The 27,008-nt window shown below is 43.4% G+C and overlaps 1 protein-coding gene and 1 long non-coding RNA gene across 3 annotated transcripts in view; one reads left to right on the top strand and one right to left on the bottom strand.

Annotated features, from left to right (window-relative positions):
- The window catches only part of LOC137230220 (uncharacterized), a 119,213-nt gene extending 97,643 nt beyond the window's left edge, over positions 1-21,570 (bottom strand). Inside the window, exon 1 of the long non-coding RNA XR_010946044.1 lies at positions 21,133-21,570. This is a non-coding gene — a long non-coding RNA (uncharacterized lncRNA). The remainder of the gene's footprint in view (positions 1-21,132) is intronic.
- Positions 20,259-27,008, top strand: part of LOC137230217 (nuclear receptor ROR-alpha-like) — a 46,493-nt gene continuing 39,743 nt past the window's right edge. The window contains exon 1 of one of the 2 annotated variants that reach the window (XR_010946043.1): positions 20,259-20,685. Coding sequence is in view for 1 of the 2 variants with exons in the window: in XM_067749111.1 (XP_067605212.1) it covers positions 20,520-20,685 (166 nt within the window). In the remaining variant the exon portion in view is untranslated. The remainder of the gene's footprint in view (positions 20,686-27,008) is intronic. The other variant, XM_067749111.1, reaches the window with a different exon arrangement.

Raw genomic sequence — 27,008 nt, 5'->3', positions numbered from 1 at the left:
TGAATTTTTAATCTTTATGAAATTCCTTTTAATATCTACAGCATGAGGTAAGCATCAAAGTTTGTTTTTCCTTAAGAGCTTAAACTATTATTTCCTGGAGGGACACCCTTAAAAGTTCTCTGATATTTTTATATTTTCCTGTTCTGTTTTTTATATAAGACTTAATAATCTGAAAGATAGGAAAAAATCAAGACATATTTTTCCTGTAACATACTTGTGCCCAGGGCTATTCCTTCCTCTTGGAGGAGAATGGTGCTACTTCGATGCTTTGGTTATAAATAAGACAGTGGAGAAAAGAGAGAAAGCAAGCTCTTTAATCCTGTGGCAAAAGCTGTTATTTATCCCTCAAAATCAGTTCTTGCCTTCCTCCTTAGTAACAGAACTCCCAGTTCTTAGCTAAGTACATGACCAGCCAACATGACTATATAATTACTAACTTCCTGAAAGCTGGGAAGTATCTGATTTTTATGAAATGTCTTTAAAGGTAGGGGGCATGACCTTTCTTACCTCTGTATGACCTTTCTTACCTCTGCTTCTTTATTGCTGGCTAGGATGTGGCATGATGGCCAGAGCTAAAGCAAAAATGTTGGACTCTGTGGAATCATGTTAAAGAGCCCAGAGCAGTGAGACAGAAGTAGCCTGGGTCCCTGAATTTGTTGAGCTGGCATTTTAATCCTGGACTGCCTGCTACTTCTCTTTTTGTACCCAAGAAACAAAATTAACTCCTAACTAGGGTAAAACATTGTTGTTTTGGATTAGATTTCTGTTATATGTAGCTGAACTTAATCCTGAATGATATAGAAACACAGAGAGGGCTTATGTGCTATTCAGCATTATAGTCACAGGACTTGACACTGGACCTAGAAGATAGTAAATGCTCAACAAATGTTTGTAGGAGGCACATATTTCCATTTATAGGCAAGATAGTAGTGATTCTGAGAATTTCAGGAAGGTTGATATATATACATTTCACATCTCATCTTTCATATTTGGGCCTATGACTTTGAAACTTTAAAGAAAACATTATATCCTCTCAGCCATATTTTCATAATTGTCATCTTTCACAGGCAACTCTTTAGGAGATCCTCTTTTGTTTGACTTTTGTTTCTTTTTTATAAATTTATTTATTTTTGGCTGCCTTGGGTCTTTGTTGCTGCATGCAGGCTTTTGTTTAGTTGCGGCGAGCGGGGCTGGGGGGGGCTACTCTTCGTTGCGGTGTGCAGGCTTCTTGTTGGGTGGCTTCTCTTGTTGCAGAGCAAGGGCTCTAGGCGCGCGGGCTTCAGTAGTTGTGGCTCGCGGGCTTAGTCGCTCCGCGGCACGTGGGATCCTCCCCGAGCAGGGCTCAAACCCCTGTCCCCTGCATTGGCAGGCAGATTCCTAACCACTGCGTCACCAAAGACCTAACTTCTATTTCTTAAGAATGGGCAAATCCAGGAGTGCTAGCCACCATTTTGATACATTTTCCCTTGGAGCGTACTATGAATGGGGGATGGTGAGTTATCTAGAATAGAGCCCAACTAAGCCCTGGCACCGTGGTGACAGCTCTCTGCAAGGTTTATGCGCCTATTTAATTGCAGTTACATCCTTCTGCATTCCCTGGGGGCCCATCTTTATGGAGAAATAGGCAGTTGTCCAAGGATGTTGGAAGTGAACATTCCTTGCTAATTATTTAATTTTCGTCTGGCACAAACTAAAGCTCTCAAGTTTAGTGGGACCTGTAAGTCAATTACCTTCCTTTGCTACCTAAGTGGCTACCACTTAGAACTAAAAACAAACACAGAGCTCTATTCTTGCTCTTGTCCTCCACCTCAGCCAATGAAACTGCTGTTTTTCACCTGCTGTTCATGGAATAATGAGAGCGAGCATCTCCAGCTTTCTGCTGTAGATTTGAGGCATCAGTAAAAACGGAGGGTAGACAAAAATACTGGCATCTCACACTCCATTTTCTTGCACGTGCTCAGATCTTCCTTTATTTAATCTACAATTTATCAAGTACCGGCTTGGGATGTAACACCCAGAACAGCCCAGGGAGAAAGATGTCAGGAAAGTGGGGCTTAGAGGGGTGAAGCTACTCACCCAGGGCTACACAGCTAACAAGTGGCAAAGCAAGGGTTTGTGTCCAGCTCTGCCCTGGTTCTGATTTAGGCCCCAGACCATGGTTATGTTACCTTTACTGTTAAGAAAGTTTTTACCTTCCTTCTTTTCTTAACGAACTCCTTTTCACCTTTCAAAACACAGCACAGGTGTTGCTTTCTCAGGATGTGATCCCTAATGCCAGGACTGAGGCTCTCTCTGTGCTCCTGCAATGATCTGCATCTTTATTCCAATAAAATGTTTATTTTGAGCACTGCATTTACTATGTGTCATAAATGTTTTGCATGGATTACCTACTTCAGTTCTCACAAGCCTTCTTGGGGAGGTTACTATGATTGTGGACAATCGCTGAAGATGAAACTTGAATAAATAGAACCAGGGGTGCAAATTCAGGTCTTTTTGATTCTGGAGCCTGTGCACTTAGCCATTATGGTGTACTGTACTACAATGAATTAATTTATTAATTTGAAGATGTCCCTCATGGACTCTACGTTTCTTAAGACGAGGGACATTTTGTATTCACTCTGTACTCTCGGTAGGTAGTACAGGATGACACAGAACAAGCACTAGCTCATCTGATTTAAATCTCCCTCTCTGTCAGCCCTTGAATGGATTACCACTGTAGGAAGTAGGAATGTTAATTTGTGGGAATGGACATAGTTCCCCCAAAAGTGCACGTCCCATCCAAAATAGAGAACTGTGGTTTCATCTTCCTGTGGCATACACATACTTACAACTTGGCTGAACTTTTCTCCAGGTACTTCCAGATAACGTGAAGAAAAGTATCTTTCAAGGAAGTTCCCACACAGGAATGTCCCCTATGGTCTGGTCATCATTAGCTGATTCACCAAATATTTCCCAGGCTCCCTTCTGGGAACGTGTTGGGATTTCCCTTCCCTGCCGCCTTGAGTAAGGCGAGCCTGTGTGACTTGCTTTGGACCATGTAGTCTGGACAGGGTGCCAAGTGTTACCTCCAGGCGAAAGCTTGAAGAGCCCTTATGTGATTTCCCACTGGTCCATTGACCAGCAGTATTTGAAATAGGACTACAAAGAGCAGATCCCCACCTCTGACCTGCAGTGAACATTAGGGTGAGCAAGACACAATCGTTGGTTGTTATAAGCTATTAAGACTGGGCGGTTGATTGCATCCACCATATAACAGTCTATCCTGACTGTGGCACTCTTGAAAGTTTCCAGTGGAGTGATTCTTGGCATTTTTATTTTGCATTGAGGAATTAGAAGGAGAATCATTAAGCTGAGGCTTAACCCCAAAAGCTTTAGACCTACTGGAAGTTTAATGACAGTCATCAAGCTGCAGAAAGTTCTGATTCAGAGTGTGCTGCCGATGGAGTGTCCATCTCCACAGGAGGCTGGGAAGGTTGAAATGAGCCCCAGCTGAAGGGGTTTAAGTTAGATGAACAGAAATATTCTGAAGGTCAATGGGTGGAATAATGTTCTGGAATCTCCTTCCTGATTCTCTTTTGAAATCAACAAAGATGTCAACCTTGCCTGAGACTGGGTGGTGAGAGTGTGCCAGGAGGGTGGGTGAAACCGCTGTTCTTGAGGAGTGCCTTCTGGCTTTATGATTTCATATCTTCTATCTTGGCTGGTTAGAAGATTCATTTATATGGTTAACTAGATTTTTCCTAGGGTGTAAATTCCCCCCAGAGATAAATTAAACACTTTTAGGGATATAGTCAGTCTGTGAGGCCACTAGGATACCATTCAGTGCTTTGCAGCAGCAATTTACCACACGGTACCCTGGTAACTTGGTGAGTGAGTGCACATCTATAACAGGGCTTCCTTCGCATCCAGAGATGCACTCTCAGAATTCTCCCTGCAATGCATGGACAGCCTAGGGTGGAAAATGGGAAGAGCAAGGCCCCCTAGCTGCTCTTCTATTCCCATCACACTCTCACGCTGGGCTGCTGTGTCAGTGGAAGATAAGCCAAGGTGAATTAGTGAAGGAGGGGACTCAGCTCCACACCTCCTCCCTGGGGCTCATCCCTCCCTGAGGGGCCTGCTGTGTTGCCCAGGATCCCAAATGTCAAGGGTTTTTCCTGGACCACAGTCCCAGGAAGATGTCCATGCTTTTGTCCTACCTTCTCTCTCTTGCCTCATAAACATATCACCCTGTTATTTTTCCTTCTTTGAGGATATTTAATTCATATATACATTCATTCAACAAACAATTACCAACTGCTTAGTATATTCAGGATAAAGTCTTAGGTAATCGCACAGTTTCTGATTTAGGTGGATATGGGTTTAAATTTAGACTCCACTATGTACTGGCCTCCTGCCTCTATGCCTCACTTTACCCATCTGTAAATTAGGGTAATAAAAGTGCCTCCTTCATGGTGTTACAGTAAGGATTAAATGAATCAATGTTTCTGAAAGGTTTAATAGTGCTGAGCACAGAATAAATATTACTTATTATACTTACCATCTACTGTATGTGCCAGGCACTGAAGTACTAGAGAGATAAATATAACAAGAACCTGTTTCTTACACTCAAGACGCTCATAGTGTAGAGCTACGATTCTTGAAGTGTGGTCCGGGACCAACATCAGCAGCATCACCTGGGAACTTGTTGAATAGATGAATTCTCAGACCCCACCCAGACTTACTGAATCAGAAACTCTAGAGCCCAGCAGTCTTTTTGTTTTCTTTCTTTCTTTGTTAATTTTTAAAATTTATTTTATTAACGTATAGTTGATTTAGAAAGTTGTGTTAATTTCTGCTGTACAGCAAAGTGACTCAATTACACACACATACACAGATCCAGCAGTCTTTTTAACAAGCCCTCCAGGGGACTCTGACCCTCACTCAGTTTGAGAGCCTCTGCTCTTTATATTAGAGGGATACTAGTATCTTATATCTGCAGAGTGCTTAAACTATAGAAAATGTTGCTACATGCTTTTAATACTGGTAACAGTTCTGGTTCTGCAAAGGAGCAATGGTTACTTTTCCTATTTCCAACTGAGGAATGGAAGGTTCTGTAGCAGAAATGGCTGGCTCACTAACAGGACTGCATTTGTGCTTGGGTATCCATCCCTCAGGGAAGGTGACCTTTCAACAATTTAGAATGAATCTCAGTTAGCCTGAGCCAATTCTGGTACTCCCAATCCCTTTTCCAGTGGTTGGCTTAGGAGTGGAGTTGTGACTCAGTCTAGCCAACAGTAATGAATGAAGATATATTGAGGAGCTCCTGGGGCCTGTTTTCTCTCTTTAAAAAAAGTACAAGGATGAGATGGCCCTCTTCTCCTGCTGGACATGATACCTGGTGCAGCAGCAGTCATACTGTCATCAAGAGGGAGGTAGCATGAGGCCCAAGCCGACATTCAGAGAATGCAAAGTTGGGAGATGGAAAAGCCCTTGTCAATATCACTGAAGGCAGAATTAGCCAACCCCAGGATCCATCCTATCATAGGACCTCTTGTATTCTGACACATTTTTATTCTTAAGACATTTTGAGTGGGTTTTCCACAACCCAGTAAAGTCCCACATGGAGAAAGACTGGCCAAGGGTAACAGAGCTAGGCATCTGGACTCAGGTTCAGAGGTCTTAAACCTCTGCTCTCTCCATAACATAACTTGCTGAAGGATGGATCCTGATGGATGATGGTTCCGATAGATGGCGCAAAATTAATACAGTAATTCACACACGTACCTCATACTGTATTCCATACCACTCCCATCACCCACCCCATTAGCTAGTTTCTTGAGCTGAAATTCTAGACTATCATATCTTTATCTCCAGTACCTAGCAAAATGCCAGGCCCACAATAAATGGTAACTAATATTACTTTCACAATGCCCTAAAAAATGTTTGTCAGTGGAGGGAATGACCAAATAAACGCATGAGTGACTATTGAGGGGTGGATGGCATATATATATGTACATTTAAGGTACTTCCGCTCTATAAAAGTCAGTTTAATGGTAGTCTTACATGTTTAAACCTAGACAAGCTCTCACTGTAAAACATGTCAGAGTTCAGTGGAGGAAGTACTGGAGAGGAGGGAAGCTTATTCTTTTGATAGAATCACTGTCCATAAGAGCAAAAGGGGAATTTGTGGTTACGGAGACCATCATTTTAGAAATAAGGAAACTGAGGTCCAGGAGAAGCAGTGACTCACCTGAGGAAACAGAGCTGGTTGGAGCCAAACCCAAACTGAAGCCTGTTTTCTCTGTCTCCAGAACACAGGGCTTGAACTTCTGGCTCTCAAATGCCTCTCAGCGCCTTCAAAAACCAGGGCCCTTTGCTTTGAGAGGATTCTGCTGACCAAAGTGTGGAGGACTCCTCTGGGGGAAGGACCAGTGGGAGGGAGGCTGCCACCACTCTCCTGCTCTATCCTCTTCCCCTTCCTGCTCTCCCTCCTTCTCCTTCTTCTTTTCCCCCTCCTTTCCCTTCTTACTCTTGTTTCTCTGTAATCATGTGGTTTTTTTTAAGTCTTCCTGTCTTACATAGAATCAGCAGATGTTAGATTTGGAAAGGACCCTACAACTCATCTAGTCTAGCCTCCTTGTTTGATTGATGAGGAAGCAGATGTCTGGGGAGAGGAGAGGAAAGTGATTGGTCCAGGAAATCTGAACAGTTCTAGAGCCTGCATTGGGCAGTGATGGGCAGGTCTGGTGTCATCTGAAGTTGAGAAGGGGGGCAGGGTTGTCACCCTCAGATCTGCCATCCATGAGTTGTATGATCTTGGTCGTGTTACTTCTCTCTGTGCTTCAGTTTCCTGAAATATAACAGGGGAACGATCGCTTTAGCTGTTTATTGTGTCACTGTCTGGGAAATATGTGTAAAGTGCAGGAAATATGTTTAAAGAACTTGAAGGCTGAGTGCTCAGTAGCTGTTAGTTGTACAATAATATCTAATATGTGCTGATGAGGAGGATGAGACAATGATCAAGACTTGGAATTTGGACCCAGCTTTCTTTTTTTTTTGCGGTACGCGGGCCTCTCACTGTTGCGGCCTCTCCCGTTGCGGAGCACAGGCTCCGGACGCGCAGGCTCAGCGGCCATGGCTCACGGGCCCAGCCGCTCCGCGGCATGTGGGATCCTCCCGGACCGGGGCACGAACCCGTGTCCCCTGAATCGGCAGGCGGACTCCCAACCACTGCGCCACCAGGGAAGCCCTGGTCCCAGGTTTCTTAATTCTTGTTTCTTTCCACTGATCCATCCATCTGCCCCCTTTTCTTCATTTCCCTAGTTTGAGATTTAAACTTTAGTTTTGTTTTTCATTTTATTATTGTTTGCATTAGAAAGAAAATGTTGTCATAGAAAGAACAGGGGCACTGCAATTAAACAGACCTAGATTGAGAGCCTATATTCACTGAATATTAACTATGGAGCTCTGGTCAAACTCCCTAAGAATCTGGGCTAAGTTTCTTTGTAAAGCAGGGATTCCATCACGCAGTTCCTAGCACTGTGATAACATAAGTAACACTCCTTGTATCGTTCAGAACATGTTGACTTTTCCCTGAAGCCACAACTCAGTAAGCATGCAGGTAAGGATTCCAAGTCATAACTATATCTTCTCTGGGGCACCCCTAAAATTGAAGAGTGGAACTATTTGCCCAAATGGGCCAAGCCCAAATTAACTCGAATCCAGCCTGATCGTTTGGTTAAGGCTGAGGCCAACTGGTGACCTTGTAGAGTCATATGGTTAAGGTGTGGCTGACAATGAATGTAAACTATTGACCCCATTTGGGGTCATGTTCATGGGGATCATGTTGTCTCCTATCATAAAGGCTCTGTCTGTCCTCAAAGATCCCACTGCTCCAGTAAAACAAATGGTGCTCTCAAGTGACCTTTCTGTCAGCCAATGAGGACAGCTGCCAGTAAAGTTTGGTTTGCTAAACTTGGGCCCATGAAGCAGCCTGGGACAGAGGGGGGAGGGGTGGTAAATGGGGAGATGGGGGTCCTGGGTCCTCCTTTCACTCGGCCACCAGCTCTGTGAGTGACTTTGGCCAAGTCCGCACTGACCTCTCTAGTTTCCTTGCTGACACTTAAGAACCCTTCCTGTTCTCTGGGTCCACAGTGTTATTTCTCCATTTGATGAACTTCCTCAGCACCAGAACATTCCATCCGTAACATCTTCCATATTGAACATCTGCTTTATTCCATCTCTTGTAACACAGCTCCCTCCAACACTGTGTCTTTTGTAGTGCCAAGAATTCTTTTGGCAATTAAATGGAATTGCAGAGGGGCCTTGGAAATCATCTGGTTCCATCAGATGAGAAAACTGAAACTCAGAGATGTTGAGCAACTTCTCCAAAGCCACACAGCCTTTTGGCAGCTGTTCTGTGACTCCTGCCTTCAGCCTCCTGCAGTGACACAGTGGTTGGTGCATGATGATGTATCCTTTTTGGTCATATCATCATGGAATAAGTACGAAGGGTAACAGCTGTGTAGACCCAAGGCTTTATTTTCTTTGTTTTGACAACATGTCCCCAGGAAGAAAATATTTGCGGATCTAACTTTTGGATGTGAAGCAAGTGTCAAACTGAAATGTTATTGACTCTTTAGTGCTTCCTACTCTGATAAATGTATCTAATATGTTCCCAGTGACTCATCTGCAGGGCGGATGTATCTTTTTTTTCTTCTCCTTTGACACTGACATTTTTGTAGTTCTACACAGGGCTCCCCCTCCCCAAATATGCATATGCATCCACAATTAGCCACAGCACTATGGAATTTCATCCAAAAATTAATAATTTGATTGGTTATTCAAAATCTCAAGCATCTTGACAGCCAGCAATCAATTGAGGGGGAAAATAATATGTAAACTGATGATTTATCTTCTTCTTTTTCCAACAAATGAGCCTGTCTATGAGCCAGTCTATGAGCCAGACAACATTTTGGGAAGTTATGGGAGGATGATTTGCTTGATCACTATATCTAGATGATCCCTGAAAAATATGAAGGGTTTTCTAAAACTCAAGTTGGTCCTTGAAATATTAGCTTTCTTACTGTAAAAAAAAAAAAAAAAAATCAGAAAGGGGAGTACAATGTAATATTTTTATTTTCACTGTGTCATAAAGAGGTTCAGAAAGATCCCAAACTGAAAACTGTGAAATAAAATTAGTGATGAAATAAATGACATGAGAGCCTTAAGACTAAATATACACTGAGACCCTTAAGTGGCGAAAACTCTGCTGGGAAGAAGCGTGGTTTACAGAAGACTAAAGCTGCTGATTTTAATTAGCCTCAGGTATCCCTTTTCCAAAATGTATGGCAGAAAACATACAGATCCCTTAGAACAGATCTTTATAAGATCAGTTATAAGGTCTTTTATAACTTCCATGTATTTACAGAATTTTGAATGCCAGAAGGCACAAAAAGGAAGAAAGTGAGAAAAGAAAAAAAGAATCTTAGTGTACATACATACTGAAAATATGAAAAGATATGAAAAACAAAATAAATACATACATTATCTACACAAGCATCCTATGCCTTGAGACTATATAGATCCTAACTTCTAATAAGAGCAGGATTCTATACTCTTATACACAGGTTCTCCAGAAATATAGACATTTAGCAATTAGCACTCACACCAGTGTTTTCACTTTAACGATAGCTAAGTAACAGACTCACCAGCAATTCATTAAAATTCAACCCTAAGAAAATCTCTGATGATACCTTTTTATGAATTTGACCTGAGGCTGCTCACTAGAGGGAACAGAAATTGCATCTGACACAATAATGTGCTCTAACTGTAAAAGGTCCTAAAAGATAGGGAGTTCCCAAAATGAATAGGAAAGGGACCTCCCCAAAGCAGTGGTCAAAATTTTTTGGTTTCCTTTATTGATGGCATTTGGTTTAACATCAGTGGTTCTCAGATTCGGCTGAGCAGACTCGGCTGTTCATTAGAGTCACCCATGGAGCTTTGACCGCTTCCAGCCTGGGCTGCACCCCAAACCAATCAAACCAGAATCTCTGAGGGTGGGACCCAGGCATCAGTAGGTTTTAAAACTTTCAGGTGACTACAACGTGCAACCAAGCTTGAGAACCTCTGGTCTACAGATAAGCCATCTCTGATGATTGGATTATTGGCCGCAATTGTTCACTCTCCTGTGGTATGTAGGGCTACACATTCAAACCCTCGCCCTGGCCTCTTGGTGGGCTGAGGGTGTTTCCCCACCCCTTGACTTTGGATTTGGCCATGTGACTTGTTTTGGCCAATGGGCTGTTAGCTCATGTGATGCATGCGAAGGCTTGACCTGTGCTTGGTTGATGGGCTTGCTCTCTTGTGCACTTGCCTTTGGCCACGAACAAAGCAGGCCTCAGTCAACCACTGTCCCAAGAACAATGAGAGATGCACAGAGCAGACCTAGATCCAGTCAGCCACTAGGAGCCAAGCCCAGCTGAACCCTAGCTTGCCTACAGACATAAGAATGAGAAAGAAGAGCTTATTTTTGTAAGCCACTGAGTTTGGGGATGCTTTGTTAGGCAGCATTGGTGTGTAAAGTAACTGACATATGTAAAATTTTAAAAAATTATTTAGTGAGATGGCCAACTACATTTTGGGGCCAACTACATTTCTTTGGGCATGAAAGAGAGGAGCAACTTAGAACTATTTCTAAAGGAAAGTTTGACCCATAATATCTACTATGATGTAGCTTTTTGGAACAGTGCTACTGTCTTTGTCACCCTTCTGATCTGTTAAGCAGAAAATATTTCCTGCTGATTTCTTACTCAGTTTCACACAGGCCCTCCATCTAAACATTTATCTTCACCAGGGCAGAACTGGCATTCTGAATCATCAGTGCCCCAGGCTAGTTTAACAGGTTTTTTTCTTTTGCCTTCTTTTTTTTTTTTTTTTAATTTTAAAATTTAAGCTCTATCCAAGTTTTTGTGGAAAAACAGGGGGAAAAAAAAAAAAAAAAACGGGAAAAAACTACCACCAAAATATGAGCCCAGTATAGACTTAGTTATGGTAAAAGTTTCCTTACAGGGACCGGGTGGGGGGTCAGTGGTTGTGCTGCAGATGTAGGCCAAGTTAAGTCCACAGAGGCATGGATCTTTTCTCTCATATAAGAGCCCTCCTTAGGATTCACAGTTGTTCATATATGTGCATTTATAATTTAGGTAGTCTTGGATCTAGGACAGTGGTCTTCAAACCTGAGTGTGCATTGGAATCACAAGGATGGCTTTTTACAACACAGATTGCTGGACCCCACCCCCAGAGTTTCTAACTCAGTAAGTCTGATGTGAGACCAGAAAAATCTGTATTTTTTAAAAATTTTATATTGGAGTGTAGTTGATTTACAATGCTGTGTTAGTTTCAGGTGTACAGCAAAGTGATTCAGTTATACATATACATGTATCTATTCTTTTTCAGATTCTTTTCCCATTTAGGTTATTACAGAATATTGAGTAGAGTCCCCTGTGCTATACAACAGGTCCTTGTCGATTATCTATTTTTTATACATAGTAGTGTGTATATGTTAATCCCAAACTCCTAATTTATCCCTCCCCCCAACCTTTCCCCTTTGGTAACCATAAGTTTGTTTTCTAAGTCTGTGAGTCTGTTTCTGTTTTGTAAATAAGTTCATTTGTATCATTTTTTTAGATTCCACATATAAATGATATCATATGATATTTGTCTTTCTCTGTCTGACTTATCACTTAGTATGATAATCTCTAGGTCCATCCATACTGCTGCAAATGGCATTATTTCATCCTTTTTTATGGCTGAGTAATATTCCATTGTATATATGTACCACATCTTCTTTATCCATTCATCTGTTGATGGACATTTAGGTTGCTTCCACGTCCTGACTATTGCAAATGGTGCAGCACTGAACATTGAGGTGCATGTATCTTTTCAAATTATGGTTTTCTCCAGATACATGCCCAGGAGTGGGATTGCTGGATCATAAGGTAGCTCTATTTTTAGTTTCTTAAGGGACCTCCATACTGTTCTCCATAGTGGCTGTACCAATTTACATTCCCACCAACAGTGTAGGAGGGTTCTTTTTTCTCCACGCCCTCTCCAGCATTTATTGTTTGTAGACTTTTTGATGATGGCCATTCTGATGGTGTGAGGTGATACTTCATTGTAGTTTTGATTTGCATTTCTCTAATAATTAGTGATGTTGAACATCTTTTCATGTGCTTTTTGGCCATCTCAATGTCCTCGTTGGAGAAATGTCTATTTAGATCTTCTGCCCATTTTTTGATTGGGTTGTTTGTTTTTTTGATATTGAGCTGCACGAGCTGTTTGTATATTTTGGAGATTAATCCCTTGTCGGTCAGATCGTTTGCAAGTATTTTCTCCCATTTTGAGGGTTGTCTTTTTGTTTTGTTTATGGTTTCCTTTGCTGTGCAAAAGCTTTTAAGTTTAGAAAATTTGTATTTCTAACAAGTTCCCAGGTGACTCTGATGTTGCTGGTCTTTGGACCACACTTTGAGAACCACTGACTGGAGTACAAAGTATGTATATTTGAGATGTATTCTCTTTGGGACATTGCCTTGCACAAGGAAGATTCTTACATATTTCCTCAGTGGAAAAATGCCTGTATATAACATTAAGAGTTGGTCCACCTGGAGAACAGAAATGGAGTCAGCAGCCTCAAATCTCTTTGCAAAAAGCTCACCTATTCCCCCGACCACTTCCTAAATGTATATCTTTAGTCCTGACTCCAGGAAAAACAACTCATGAAAAGCTCTCTTTTCAAGGACGCCTTCCTTGATTTCTCCAACAGCGAACACTGGCTTTTTCTTTACAATCCTAGTACTTTATCTGAACCTCTCCCATGGCATTTAATACTACATAGCTTAGAGTACAGGTGCTGACGGACTTGACTTACCCCCTCACAGAAGATGTAAATCTACCTGATTCATATCAGAATCCCTTATAGCATGTTTCCATAGCGGGTGCAAAATAAAAATGTATAGAATCTAAAACCGATTAGTGAATATCTATGTGAAGGTGGCGCAGAAGTTCAAAAGATTAAAACTTGAAATAAAAAGCCTGCACCATCCATTACAATGACCACTAGCTACATGTGGCTATTTAAGTTAATAAAATTAAAAATCCACTTTCAAGCTAGAGTAATCAGGACAGTGTGGTATTGGTGAAAGAACAGACAAACAGACCAATGGTACATAATAGAGAGCCCAGAAATAGACCCACATAAATACAGTCAACTGATCTTTAACAAAGGAGCAAAGACAATACAATGGAGAAAATGTAGTCTTTTTAATAAATGGTGCTGAAACAATTGGACATTTACATGCAAAAAATGAACCTAGACACAGACCTTACAACTTTTCATATATATTAACTCAAAATGAATCATATTCCTAAATGCATAACACAGAACTATAAAACTCTTAGAAGGTAACATAGGAGAAAATCTAGATGACCTTGGACACAGTGATGACTTTTTAGATACAACGTCACAGGCATGATCCATGAAAGAAAGAATTGATAAGCTGGATTTCATTAAAATTAATCATTTCTGCTCTGTGAAAGACAGTGTCAGGAGAGTGAGAAGACAAGCCATAGACCAGGAGAAAATATTTCCAAAAGACATATCTGATAAAAGAATGGTATCTAAACTAAACAAATAGCTTAAAAATCAATAATAAGACAACAAACAGCCCACTTAAAAATGGGTAAAAGATCGGAAAAGATACCTCACCAAAGAAGGTACACAGATGGCAAATAAGCATATGAAAAGATGCTCCACATCATATGTCATTAGGGAAATGTAAATTAAAACAACGAGATACCACTACAAGCCTCTTAGAATGGCCAAACTTCAGAACAACAAGAACACCAAATGCTGCAGAGGATGTAGAGAAACAGGAACTCCCATTCATTGCTGGTGGGAATGCAAAATGATAACAGAGCTTTGGGACACAGTCTGGTAGTTTCTTACAAAATTCAACATACTCTTACCATATGACCCAGCAACTGGGCTCCTCGGTATTTACCCAAAGGAACTGAAAACTTATGTCCAAACGAAAACCTGCACATGGATGTTTATAGCAGCTTTATAATTTCCATAACTTGGAAGCAACCAAGATGTCCTTCAGTTGGTGAATCGAAAAATAAACTGTGGTATACCCAGGCATGGAATATTATTCGGTGCTAAAAACAAATCAGCTATTAAACCATGAAATGACATGGAGGAAACTTAGATGCATATTACTAAGTGAAAGCAGCCCATCTGAAAAGGCTACATACTGCGTGACATTCTTGAAAAGGCAAAACTATGGAGACAGTAAAAAGATCAGTGATGGCTAGGGGTTGGGAGGAGAGAGGGATGCATAGGTGGAGCACCGAGGATTTTTAGGGCAGTGGAACTACTCTGTATGATACTATAATGGTGGATACCTATCATTATACATTTGTCAAAACCCATAGAATGTACAACACCAAGAGTGAACCCTAATGTAAACTATGGACTTTGGGTGATAATTACGGTTCAGTGTAGGTTCATTGACTGTAACAAATGTACCACTCTGGTGGAGGATATTATTATGGGGGAGGCAGTGAGCGTGTGGAGGCAGGAGGCATATGGAAATCTGTGCACTTCTTGCTTAATTTTGCTGAACCTAAAACTGCTCTAAAAAAATAGAGTCTATTTAAAAGGAAAAAATTCAGTCACATCAACCTTATCTCAAGTGCTTAATAGCCACATATGGCTAGTGGCCATCATACTGGATAACACAAATATGGTTCTATTGGAGAGACTCCTCTAAGACTCCTCTAAGACTCCAAGTCACTTTCATCTATATTATGAGACCCTCACCAACTCTGCTGTAAGTGGTTGAAAAAAAAAGGTGATCAAACCCATTTTATAAATGGAAACATGGATCTTTAGAGAAGTTAAGTGAATTGCTTCATGGCAAAGTGGAGGAGCCTAATCTATAGAATAACTATGAGACATGAGAGAGTATCTAGAATCTAATAGGTATTCAATAAATTGCACTCCTTTATTTGTTGATGTATTCACAGCTTCCTTTATTTTTGTGGTGGTCTCTAGGGCAGCTGAAGCCTCATCACTGAATGCCACTTAGTTTTGGTGAACACATCTTACTTTCTCTGTAAAACACAGTAGTTTTGCTTCTCTTTTCCTTAGCACCCAGCTTAATGCCCTGCAAAAAGTAGGCACGCGATTAAGATTTTGTAAAATGACAAGATGGATGTTAACTCTTGACCCAGTGGTACCCCCCAGCTGAACCCTAGCAATTACTCTAGTTAAATCATTAGAATACCTACTATGTACCAGACACATTCCATACCAGCCCAGACCGATAGATGTATAATGTAAAGTACACAGTAATATTATATTTTCAGTAGCCAGATTTTTAAAAGTTAAAATAGATGAGATTATTTAAATAATATATTTTATTTAACTCAATATATCCAACCTATTGTCATTTCAACATGCACTCAATATAAAATTATTAATGAGACACTCTACATTTTTTTGTACTGTCTTCAAAATCTAATGTGGATTTTTAACATTTATCACGTATTTCAGTTTGGATCAGCCACATTTCAAGTAGTCAATAGCCACATGCAGCTAGTGGTTACTGCCTTGGACAGTACAGTTTTATACAGGATTTTATTAAAGATGCATAACAATAATAGCAAAATTTTGAGTGGCAAGCATTTTGGAAGGCTCATCTTATCTAACCCTCCTAATTACCCTCATCTATAGATGAGGAAACACAGGCGTAGAAATGGTTAGTGACTCATCCTTGACCACACTGCTAGTACGTGGCAGAGTTGGATCTTGAATTCCGGTAATAGGAAGATTCCACACCCGGCCATGGATTAATTGGGTGTCTTGAGCAAGTCACTGTAGTTTCCTCTTCTACAAAATAGGAAGAGGGGTGGAGTGGATCATCCAGAGTGGACATTGCATGCCTTCATCTTCCTTTTTATTCTGAAGCATCTGGCAAGCCTGGATCTCCTGTTCCACCCATGAGGACTTCGGATTTACACTGGTCCTCCTCTGATTTGAACAAAGTGCTGTTCTTAACCTGGACTTTTCTGGTTGGGGCTGCTCTGACCATAAACCTATAAACTTTGCAGCAGAATGGAGAGCCCCTCCCATGCCCAAGAGTGGTGCTGCATGTTCGTTTCAGTTTCTTCTATTTTCATCATATTTTCCAGCTGCAGTTTCTTTTCTTTTTTTTTTTTTTTTTTTGCGGTACGCGGGCCTCTCACTGTTGTGGCCTCTCCCGTTGCGGAGCACAGGCTCCGGACGCGCAGGCTCAGCGGCCATGGCTCACGGGCCCAGCCGTTCCGCGGCATGTGGGATCTTCCGGGACCGGGGCACGAACCCGCGTCCCTGCATCGGCAGGCGGACTCTCAACCGCTGCGCCACCAGGGAAGCTCAGCTGCAGTTTCTTGACGCTTTTTTGAAAGAAAAGAAACTTCTTGCCTGGGCACTTGGTTTTAATTTTCTGTCTTCTTTGTTCTTAGGTATGTTGTAGAAAGCTCCCTTCTCCCAAGGAAATTCTACTATATATTTCCATAATTTTCCTTCTCTCCCTCTCCCAGAAATGCAAAGAAAATAACTGTCAACATTTTTTTGCATACATAAATTTTAACAGCCTGTACATGTCAACTAATCTTTTATCCAGGAGGGAAAAGCTTATTTCAAGTGATTGAAAGTTGAAACACTTTGGTTTTCATTCTTATTGTGTAATGGAATCACTGTGTGGACATGCTACTTTATGATTAGATCATCAATTCCATTTCTCAAATCCACTAACTCTAATAAGTTCCTACTGTGTGCAAGGGCAAAGCCCCTGTTTTCTAGGAATGGATCTTCCACCAGGAAGGGTAAGGCAAATGTTCAACCAACCACAGCACAAGGCAGACCAGACGCCTTAAGAGGGGTGCACAGTACTAAGACAGTTCAAATATTTGGTTTGGGGTAAACCGGGGTGGTTGTACAGAGGAGTTGCCTTTTAGAATGGACCTCTAAAGAAAGGTAGGGATTCAATTAACAGAGAAGGCAGAAAAGAAAAGGCATTTCAGAAGAGGCAGAGGCAACTGTGCTTGTATCCTGCACTACAAGCAGGAAGAGTAGAGAGCAGCACATGGCCTGGTCTGAGGATTACACATGGATTGCAGGAATTATGTAAGGATGTCAGGCCGTTTAGCAAACTCCTGGCGCCAGTGTCCCGCTCCCAACCCTCCACCCATGGGAGACAGCATTCATCAATCACAGCCCACACCTTTCCAGACAGCCTCAGGAGTTCCTTCATGAGATGAGATCAATTTGCCATCCCTGGTGCAGGAGTGCAGGGATAAGTGAGGTAGAGCCTTGAATACCTTGTTGACTAGTTAGTAGTTAATTGGATAGGCGATAGGGAGCCATTAAAGTCTTGTAAGCAGGGAAGTGACATGGTGGGAAATGAGAACTATAGTTCAGGATAATGAACTTGGCAATGCTTTCTGGGATGGATTAGCATGGTTATAAGACCAAAGGCCAGTTATTTGGAAGGTTATGGTTTAGACGAGCAATAATGTCTGGAATTGGAGTGTTAGCTGCAGAAAGGAGGGGCAGATGTCACAGAGGTAGAATTGAAAGCAACTGGCGAGTCTGGCTGGCTGTGGAGAGTGAGGTGCAGGAGTGAGAGAGGGGAGTCAAAGCCAACTCTGAGCTTCCCAGTAATGACCTTGGAATAAGAAAAAACTGGAGTCACCATCAAGAGGGGAGCCTGTGATTGAAGAGGAGGTAGGGGAGTTCTGGTGAGTTTGGGGGGGGCAAGAGGAGTCTACAGAAAATGGTTTTTAGGCTTCTGTCTTCTACAAAGCATAGGTTTTTCTAAGCCATTGTCTCAGAACTCAGTACTGCAAAGTAAAATAACCATTTTTAAGCAAACACTATTGCCTTTCACAATGAACAGAGTCTAAGGAAGGCTCCCATCTTTCCAAATATTGGGAAAATTGGAAAGCCTTGTAATTAGTAATCAGGGAAGGGACATAAGGGAAGGAAAGAAATATAACCTTAATCACTGTGCTTCTCAGGTTTCAAACACTTCCCCAATGGAGGTAATTTACACTTTAGTAATAATGATTGACAGTCAAGGAATGGATCTAACTCACTTTTATTTTTCCCTTAGGGAAAGCACTTGAGTTCCCAATTGTTTTAAATTGCAGAAGCAGTAATTGTTTTAGGAAGGCAAGAGAAATGGCTTTTTGGTACCCTGACGGGAATATGGAGTCTTTCTTAACTAAGGTCACTGGGGCCATACTCAGGATGGTCTTTCCTGGATAAACAAATACCAGTTTAGTCAAAGGAAAACAGCAAAAGAACCCATAAAGGCCCAGGGGAATACATTTCACCCAAAATATTAATAAGTTGCTATTGGTACCTAAAATGAGCCAGAGATCTTTTTTTGAGCTGCTTGCATCCCAAATAGAATCATTGGTGAAATTTAATATGAAAAGTTTCTTTTCTCCCAAATATTCTAAAATAAATATGGAGCAGTGGATGTATTTTGACATACTTGCTGTCCCAGAGGAACTTATTTATTAAACCGTGCACTTTGATATATTTGTTTACTTAGAAAAGTCAAGTGTGACAAGCTAGGTCAATTGCATCAAGAACGTTATTAACAGGCTGACCCATTGTAAATGGCGTGAAGGCTGCTCTGGAAATCTGTGCTTTGATGTATGGGGAAACCGACACATCTGATTTGGGAGGGAGGAGACAATCATGGCATTGTTTGTAGGCGCCAACAGACAGGCAAAAGCCAGGGATCCTTGCAGAGACTGGATTAAGGTATCAGAACTGTTCACATCTCATTTGCATCACTCCGAAGAGTGGACCACAGGTTTTGCTGATTAACACACAGACCATGGCAAATAGCATTGTGTATTTGAAATCAGACCAAGATCAGTAACAGTAACACAAACCATGTGTGAAGTTTGGCATATGGAGGTTCCTCTTAAGCTATTATCGAACTAGGTTTTTTTCCTTATTTTTCAAAAGCATTTTTCCAAACCAGGAAGTTAGCAAAAGCAAAATGTTCCCCAATTCCCTCCCCACCCCCTAAATACTCATATTTATGCCACCTTCTGGTATATAACAATATTTTTTGTTGTCAAAATTTGCAAGGCTTCTGAAAGGAAGGTGGGTGTGTGTTAAAAATGTACTGATTTCATCAGTGTCTCGGCAGGCAAGAGGAAATGGTGGATTGAGTATTGAGGCAGGGAAATCAGGCTACTACCACCTGAATATTTTCCACTCATCCAATTTGTATTTTTCCTTCATAGTGGAGTTCCAGATCAAAGTAACACTGATGCAATTCTTCACTACCCTTGGGTTTCATTAAGCACCCGATGGGCGTGTTTCAGTGGAAGGGGGGACTGTGGAGTGATGCCTACAATGATGTAACTTATTAAAAGCTGTTAATTACCTGAATTTTATCATTCAGATGTTATTAACGCCTCTCCAGTATATCTTTTATGGATGAGACTGTACATTTTATAGCAATAGTACCAGTGGGAATTGACAATTAGCAGCCATGCATTAACTAGATGCAGTGTGGCATATTTCATCCAGTTTAGATAGTCCTCGACCAATCAAGCCAAAGTTTTCTTTAGTAGAAATTGCCCTGCCAAGTGGTTTCTGGATCCTTCTCGGAGGAAACAGCAAAGGAGCTGACAGCGACCGCTTTCAACCATACCAAAAATTGGCTATCCATGGCAATTCTAGACTCACAAATTGTGTTTTAGACACATATATCAAACCAATACTGGAAACCCACTGGACGTCCCATGGCAAAGTAAGAAGTGCCACGTCCTCCGTCCTCCCATCCTCTGCCTTCCTTGGGGTGTCAGCCCAGGTCTAATTCCTTTTTAGTTTCTCCTCAGTCCTGGTCTGGGCTGGCAGGGAGCTACCTGCGATTCCCCGACGTGGATAACCGGATTTGTCTCTTCCCAGGCTGGCTGCGGATGGGGACAAGTTCTGCTCCCGAGAGAGTCTCAGAAGTAGGTACAGAATCATTGTCGCCAATCTTAATTTCTGTCCCTGGGCTAGGGGGGCACGTGAGGCTCTCCCCTCCTCCTCCACTCTTTTCCCCACCTCCCAAAATTGGCAGCCAGTCCGTGGCTCTCGGTCTGGGGTCTGGAGGGTGGGGAATGTGGGTGTGGGGACCGGCTGGAGAAGCTCTCGCTAGCGCTGCCTGTGGCCAGACCCGCCTCCCATCCCTTCTCAGGCGCACACACACGTCCACCCAGACACACTTCGCGCGCTCCCTTGCGCTCTCGCTCGCCCGCCCGCCGCCGCCTGCTCTCTCCTTCCCCGGTCTCCTTCTCCGTTTTTTTTTTTTTTTTTTTTTTTTTTTTTTTTTTTGGTACCATAGAGTTGCTCCGAAAACAGAAGATAGAGGGAGTCTCGGAGCTCGCCATCTCCAGCGATCTCTACATTGGGAAAAAACATGGAGTCAGCTCCGGCAGCCCCCGACCCCGCCGCCAGCGAGCCGGGCAGCAGCGGCGCGGACGCGGCCGCCGGCTCCAGGGAGACCCCGCTGAACCAGGAATCCGCCCGCAAGACCGAGCCGCCCGCCCCGGTGCGCAGACAGAGCTATTCCAGCACCAGCAGAGGTAGGAGGCTGCGAGAGGGGCTGAGGAGGGGGCGGCGGGAGCCCCGGCGCGGAGCTGGGGGCGGCCGGGAGCGGGCGCCCGGGTCGCGGGGTCGGGGGCCGCGCGCGAGCCTGCGCCGGCGCCCAGAGCTCGGAGCACCCCCTTCCCCTCCCCCCTCCGCCCCCCAGAAATGTTGCAAACTTTTGCAGCCCGTTCTCGGGTTGCGGGAGGAGAGGGGTGCGGGGGACGCGGCAGGAGGGTTGACAGCCGGCGGGTTCACCCCCTGGCTTTGATTTTTCTGCAAAGAGAGGAGGGAAGCCGCGTTGCCGAAATTAAATACGCTCCCCAAAATACGGAGAACCGGAGAGTGGGGGCCCGGGAAAGAAACTTTTAAAGCGGCAGTGTCCTTTAAAAAGGAAAGGAAGGGGAAAAAAAATTCTGTTTATGACCACCCTCTTCCCCCTTTACCTTTTCTCCTTTGACAGTCTCGGCCCCGGCAGCCCGAGACTGGGTGGGTTTTCGGCTCCCCGCAGAGCTGAGGGGGGCGTTAGGATTGAGTGACCAGGGCAGCCCCGGGGGTGGAGAGGGGGCGCTCCTGGACTTGGGGGGCGACGTGGGCACCTTCTCTGGAGCACGGCGGTGGGTTTGGGATTTGGAGATTGGGCTGGAGGAAGCAGGGTGCGGGCGCGCGAGGTGCTCGCCAAGTTGTCTGGCGGGCGCGGCGAGGGGAGATGCTCAAGTTTGCAGACCCGGGGCTCGCAGCCGGACGCCCAGCCTGGCGGGGGGCGTGTGCGCGTCAACTCGCCCGGGGCGGCGGTCCTGTGGGGCGCTCCACGCGCATTCGGAGTGAGAGTCTGCAAAAGCAAACAAGCAGAAAAAGAAAGATCGCCAAGGCACCCAAACTTATTTCTGACCTGGGAAATCCTTCCCTCTCCAAGCGTTTCTGCAAGAACCTGGGAATGGTCAGTGCGAGTTGAATGCTGGTTGGATAGTGCGATCGATGTTCCCCCCTCCCCGGGCGATATTTACACACTTCATTTTGTAGAATGTGTGTGCGTGTGTATGTGTTTGTTTGCAGGGGGCTCCATTGCCTCCTCCTTGCTTTTTTTTCTAGTTAAAGTGGAGTGTTGGGGAAAGCTCACCCTCTTCCTTCTTTCTTAAAGGTATCGGCACCTGATGTGGGGTTTTTCTTGGGGATGGGGGATTATTTATTTGAATGCGCCTGGAGTTTGCAAACAACAGGAGGAAGCTACGGCTTTAATTACTGTTGTTAATAATGTATAAATCATCCCTGTCACTCTAGAGGAAGCAGGCTCGCGCGAGCCGCCCAGGGCTGGGGGGCAGAGAGGATCTCCAGCCCTGGCTTGGGCACTGGCCCAGCGGGCCCCCTCCTCTTGCCACTCGGCTTCTGGCGGCGATTGGGGAGGGCGGGAGAGGCGAGTGTGGGCCCCCGGGAGCCGCTCCCTTCTTCTCGATGTTAGAGTTGGAGGTAGGAATATGGCTGATCATGTGCTAGCTGTTTTACAGTATTCCCCCCCTACACACACACCTTAGCCACACCCCCTGTCCAGGCGCTTTCCCATTCACGGAATTCGAGTACAGTAAAAGCCATCAGGATGACACACGCGAAAAACATTTAATTAAAGGCGATTTCGAAAGAGTGAACACATTGAACTGCGGTTTGAGCGGGAGGGAGGGGGCAGCGAGGGTCGGGAGTACAGGGAGGGGGATCGGGGCTGGGGGCCGGGACCTGCAGCTAGCTCGGGGAGTTTGTGTGTGGCGAGCTTTTGGCTGCACAGAGTATATTTAGACCTGAGACGGTGGATTTGGAATGCGAGCGGGTTATGTAACAGGGTTAATCAGAAACACTGGAGAAAATCCCCTTCATGTGTTTCTGAGGCTTTTTTTTTGGGAAGGGTGGGGGACATAGTATGTAGGAAGCCACAGTAATTTCTGGTTTGTGCTGCCACCCCCCTCCATCTTAGGCATCCCCCTCCCGTGTGTTATTAGCATCTTCAGGTGTCATTCTTGCCAGAAGGTGTTCTTGCAAGAGATCGGGGTGGCAGGCTGCAGAACCGACTAGCAAATCCGTAACTGGCTGTTCTTGCAAATTATATAACGATGGGGCTTTCAGTACCACCAGCCCTCTAGGCTCAGCAACAAGGGGAGAGGGACAGCGTAGGGGTAGGATGCATCTTGCACAGCTGACCTGCTGACCCACATCCCCTTGCCCCCTAGAGGGCCACCCCCCACTCTCTCTTCTTTGAACCAACCTCTTGTCCATCCCTCCAGAGATTTAATGGGGGGAGGGAGAGGAGGTAAGGCCCAAACACTCAACTCACATCCTGCACGCAGGCACTAGGTTATATAACAGTCTGAATGGAAAAAGGAAGGTCAGAGATGGAGGCATCCTTTAGCTAACACAGCAGTAGTAATAGCTTCCAGAAATTATGTGCATTTGCAGACTTTAACCTCAGATGTACTGTCTGCTCCTCAGGGGTACCAACCTTTGAGAGTGAGAGCTAGGGAGAAAAAGAGAGAATGTGTAAGTATGCTTGGTAGATGAGAGTGATTTGAAAATGGGAAATGTTTGGGTTTTCAGATGATGTAATGGAGTTGGCAGAATATGCGAGTCGGCTCCCAGAGTGTAAGCAGCAAGAAAATTGGAGCTGGCATCCAGTATTAATGTTGCATAAATTACAATATCGGAAAGAAATTAACCTACACACTAGGTGATTATGGCTTTTTAATACTTAAAACATAAAGGCACACAACTCAAAAGGAAAAGCAAACATCATCACCTTAAAATTAGCATTTTCAACCTCAAGGAGGGTTGAGTGGAGTCCTTGGTATTGGGTGAAGTGCGATGCTTTCTGATTCGGAAGATGCTTTCCAGAGAGGTAGCTGGATTAGCTTCCAGGCAGCCAGTGTTTGCAGTCCACAGAGATTGTGGTCAGGATTCTCGTGACATTGAGGTGACCTCATGAGACATTACCTAGGTAGACTTGAAGCTGTTGCTGGATTCTGAACACCTGGGAATCTACCGGTGAATGGGCCATGCACCATGAGTGCCTGAGCTTCCAAAGTCAGATGTGTGACTTCATAATCTGAAAGACGGCCTCCCCTTCTTCTGAAAACTGGGCAGGGAATGTTAGCAGTTTTAGTGGAACTGTTCCGTTTTCTGGGTGCTATTAATGATGGCTGGTGTCGTTCAGTTCCATCTTTTCAGCCCAATGAAAGGGAAGAAAGAAAGGCAAGAGGCAACATGGGAAGTAAGAATGAAGCGGAAAAACTACAGCGAAGCTTTAATTTAACAAGGCTTTCAGGGACGTCAGGGAGCCATGAGCATTGTGACATAACTGTTGTTAAAAACCCTCTTTCAAGTAAGTCAGAAAGAGAAAAACAAATATCGTACATTAATGCGTATATGTGGACTCTAGAAAAATGGTACAGACAAACCAGTTTGCAAGGCGGAAATAGAGACACAGATGTAGAGGACAAACGTATGGACACCAAGGGGGAAAAGGAGGGGGTGGTGGGAGGAACTGGGAGATTGGGATTGACATGTATACACTAATACGTATAAAATAGATAACTAATAAGAACCTGCTGTATAGAAAATAAATAAAATAAAATTTAAAAATTCAACCCCCCCTCCCCAAAAACAAAACCCTCTTTCAGAATCTCCTTATTATGCGCATGCCAGAGCTTACGTATTCTACCTCCCTAAAGTTTACCTCACGGAGCTGTGTGTCACGCAGTCGGTCTGGAACACCAGTGCTGAAGGTGGAAGGCTTTTAGGGCAGGCTGACCTAAGGGAAAAATCGAAGCCAAAAGATGGGATTAACACTGAAAAGCTCAGTTGGGTTGAGATCGAACCCCCTGGAAGCTCGCTTAGATTGACTTAAAATCAGTTAAGAAGGCCTGTAGTTTATATGGAGCCCTGAGGACTTCTAGACCCACAGAAGTCTTTGCCTTTCAAAGTGCTGTGCCACCATTCCCCTCCTCAGTCTTGACTGATTCACTTTCTGGTCTGCTTTCTTGCCTGGCAATTTCGAGCACTTTCTAGAGATTGATTCTTGAATCAGCTTTTCTTATGTGGACCTGGCTCTCCCCAGGGAACAAATGATGCCCCATAGTTTGAAGGAGCTACTGGCTGGGATAAAATTCTTTGCCAGAGGGATGGAATAATTATTTTTTAAACTAAGGGGCTTTTATTTTCCAGTAAATTGCTCATAAAAACATTTATAATTGTACCCTTTAAAAATGTAATAGAATAATTTTAGAAAATGCATTTGATGATGATTATGAGAACCTTTTCTGTTGCTTCCTTCTTCTTTCTTAAAAAGAATTGAATTATATTAATCCAGAAGTCAAATCCTGAGTGGCTAAAAACATTTACAACAGACTCTTTTTTTATGTTAGTCACCTGCTGGAATTTTCCAAAACCTACCGGTGTTAAGAGGAGCCCTTGGCTTTAGAAAACGTCTCTGTTTCCGAAACTGAAATATGGAGCCTGCATGGACCAGACCCCTCACCAGGAGACCTTAAGCTTGTGTTTTCCAGGTAGCAGAGGTTGGGGTGGGGGGTACAAGCGCGAACTGCTGGTTCCACATCAGACTCCTAAGTGGGATGTAGGGAGTTGTAGGAATGTTAATCGCAATAGCTGTTGCCTCCGGATGCAAATGTTCTGGGGTTTTTGGTGACAGCTGAATCACTTTTGAAAGCAAACTGATCCCTGTCCAAAGCTAACCTTTGGAATGTGAGTGAGACAAGCCCAGGGGTTCTTCTCCTTGGGCCATACTCTTGTCAGTTCTGAGTTAAGATTCACGTTTTTCTCCCGATTCTCCCATTCTTGCCTTTAGGAAGTTGTGATGTGATGTTGGAAGGACAGACTGAGTTGGGTGTCACTTCGAATTACGTTGGTGTGGTGTGGTCCCTAAAAGCACGTGCCACTTTTTCTGAGGGTGTCCCCCGCCCCCCCTGCCCATCTTCCTGGTCTCCTTGATGAATGGTGCTTCTATGCTTATCAATGTATTTCTGTGTCTGTGGAAGCAAAATACTTAACTACATTTCAGGTGTCTGGGGAAAGAGTTGTAATGTGATTGCCCCACGCACAAAATTTTTTACAGAGAATGCCGCTCTCCTCAAATGACGTATCCTGCTGCTTGCTCTCTTTGTCTTTCACGAGCCAGAGTGCTGGGACTCTGAGGTAGACATCATCCTTCCCCTCCTCAAGGAGATTCCTGACCCATTCGTCCCAGACTAGTAATAGGTTCTTCCAGAGCAATAAGAGTCTGCTTTGAAAGGCCTTGAGGTGCCAGAGTGAACACCAACCTAGAATGTGCAATACCTTTCTGAAAATGAAGACTGTCTTCCTTGCTGAGAATTTAAGAACAGCCTCCTCTTTATTTCTCTCTCTGCCTCTCTGAGGTGTTCTCTCTTCCATCATTTAAAACAAAATGCTTTTTTACAAGGGTGGTTTTTTTTTTTGGTATCTCATTCGGAATGGAAAGTGTTGGTTTGAAATGAGCTGTTAAAATGTTCATCCATCTTATTAAGCTGTACATTAAGAAAAATACAGTTGAATATTGTGAACTAACACCTCCCCAAAACTCTACAGGTAGACAGTGTTGGAGCATTGATTAATATACAATGAACCATGATTTTTCTATAAGAGTACCAAGGTGTCACTGATGAATTAGTTTTTCTGGCTAACAGGAGATTGAGCAGAAATATTTTTTGTCTTTTCCTTACTGAATGTGTTTTTAAAGTGTGCTGATCCCCTTTCCTGCCCTGGAAAGAACATTGAGGATGTAACTGAATCTTTCTTGGAGGTTCGAGGATCTTAGGGTACCACAGTGTCACTGTCCTGAGGATGAATTATGATTGTACATTATACAACTGTAAATGGAGACAGTATCAGAAATTGGGCTAATCTGTCCTGATCCCTGCTTGGAAATTGTTTTCTTTTTTTGGTTAAATCTTCAATATTAGTATGTTTTGTTACTTGCCTCCTTTGTTCTCTGAGTTGCAAGTTGCAGAATAGAAATTCACATCAGTTAGTTGATTCTGATTAGTTGATATTTTTACTTTAGAGGAAAATTTCAACCTGAGTCTAGACCTTAATTCTTTCTCTAGCAGTGTAGAGGATGTAAAATCATCCTTAAGAATTTAGGAAGGCTATTTTATTTACAGATAAGTTACGTGCTGTATTACCATAGCATTATGTAACTTCTCCCCTGTGTAGTGGTAGATAGAAATGTCAGCTATTTTTGCCTCTCCTTTAGATGAGTTGAAGGGGTTTCATCAATCCTGAAAGTTAGGAAATTCTAGGGTTAGAA

The sequence above is a fragment of the Pseudorca crassidens genome, chromosome 1 (genome assembly GCF_039906515.1).
Source record: "Pseudorca crassidens isolate mPseCra1 chromosome 1, mPseCra1.hap1, whole genome shotgun sequence".
Lineage (NCBI taxonomy): Eukaryota > Metazoa > Chordata > Mammalia > Artiodactyla > Delphinidae > Pseudorca > Pseudorca crassidens.
The sequence above is the reverse complement of the archived record's forward strand: the minus strand, read 5'-3'. Positions and strand labels throughout refer to the sequence as shown.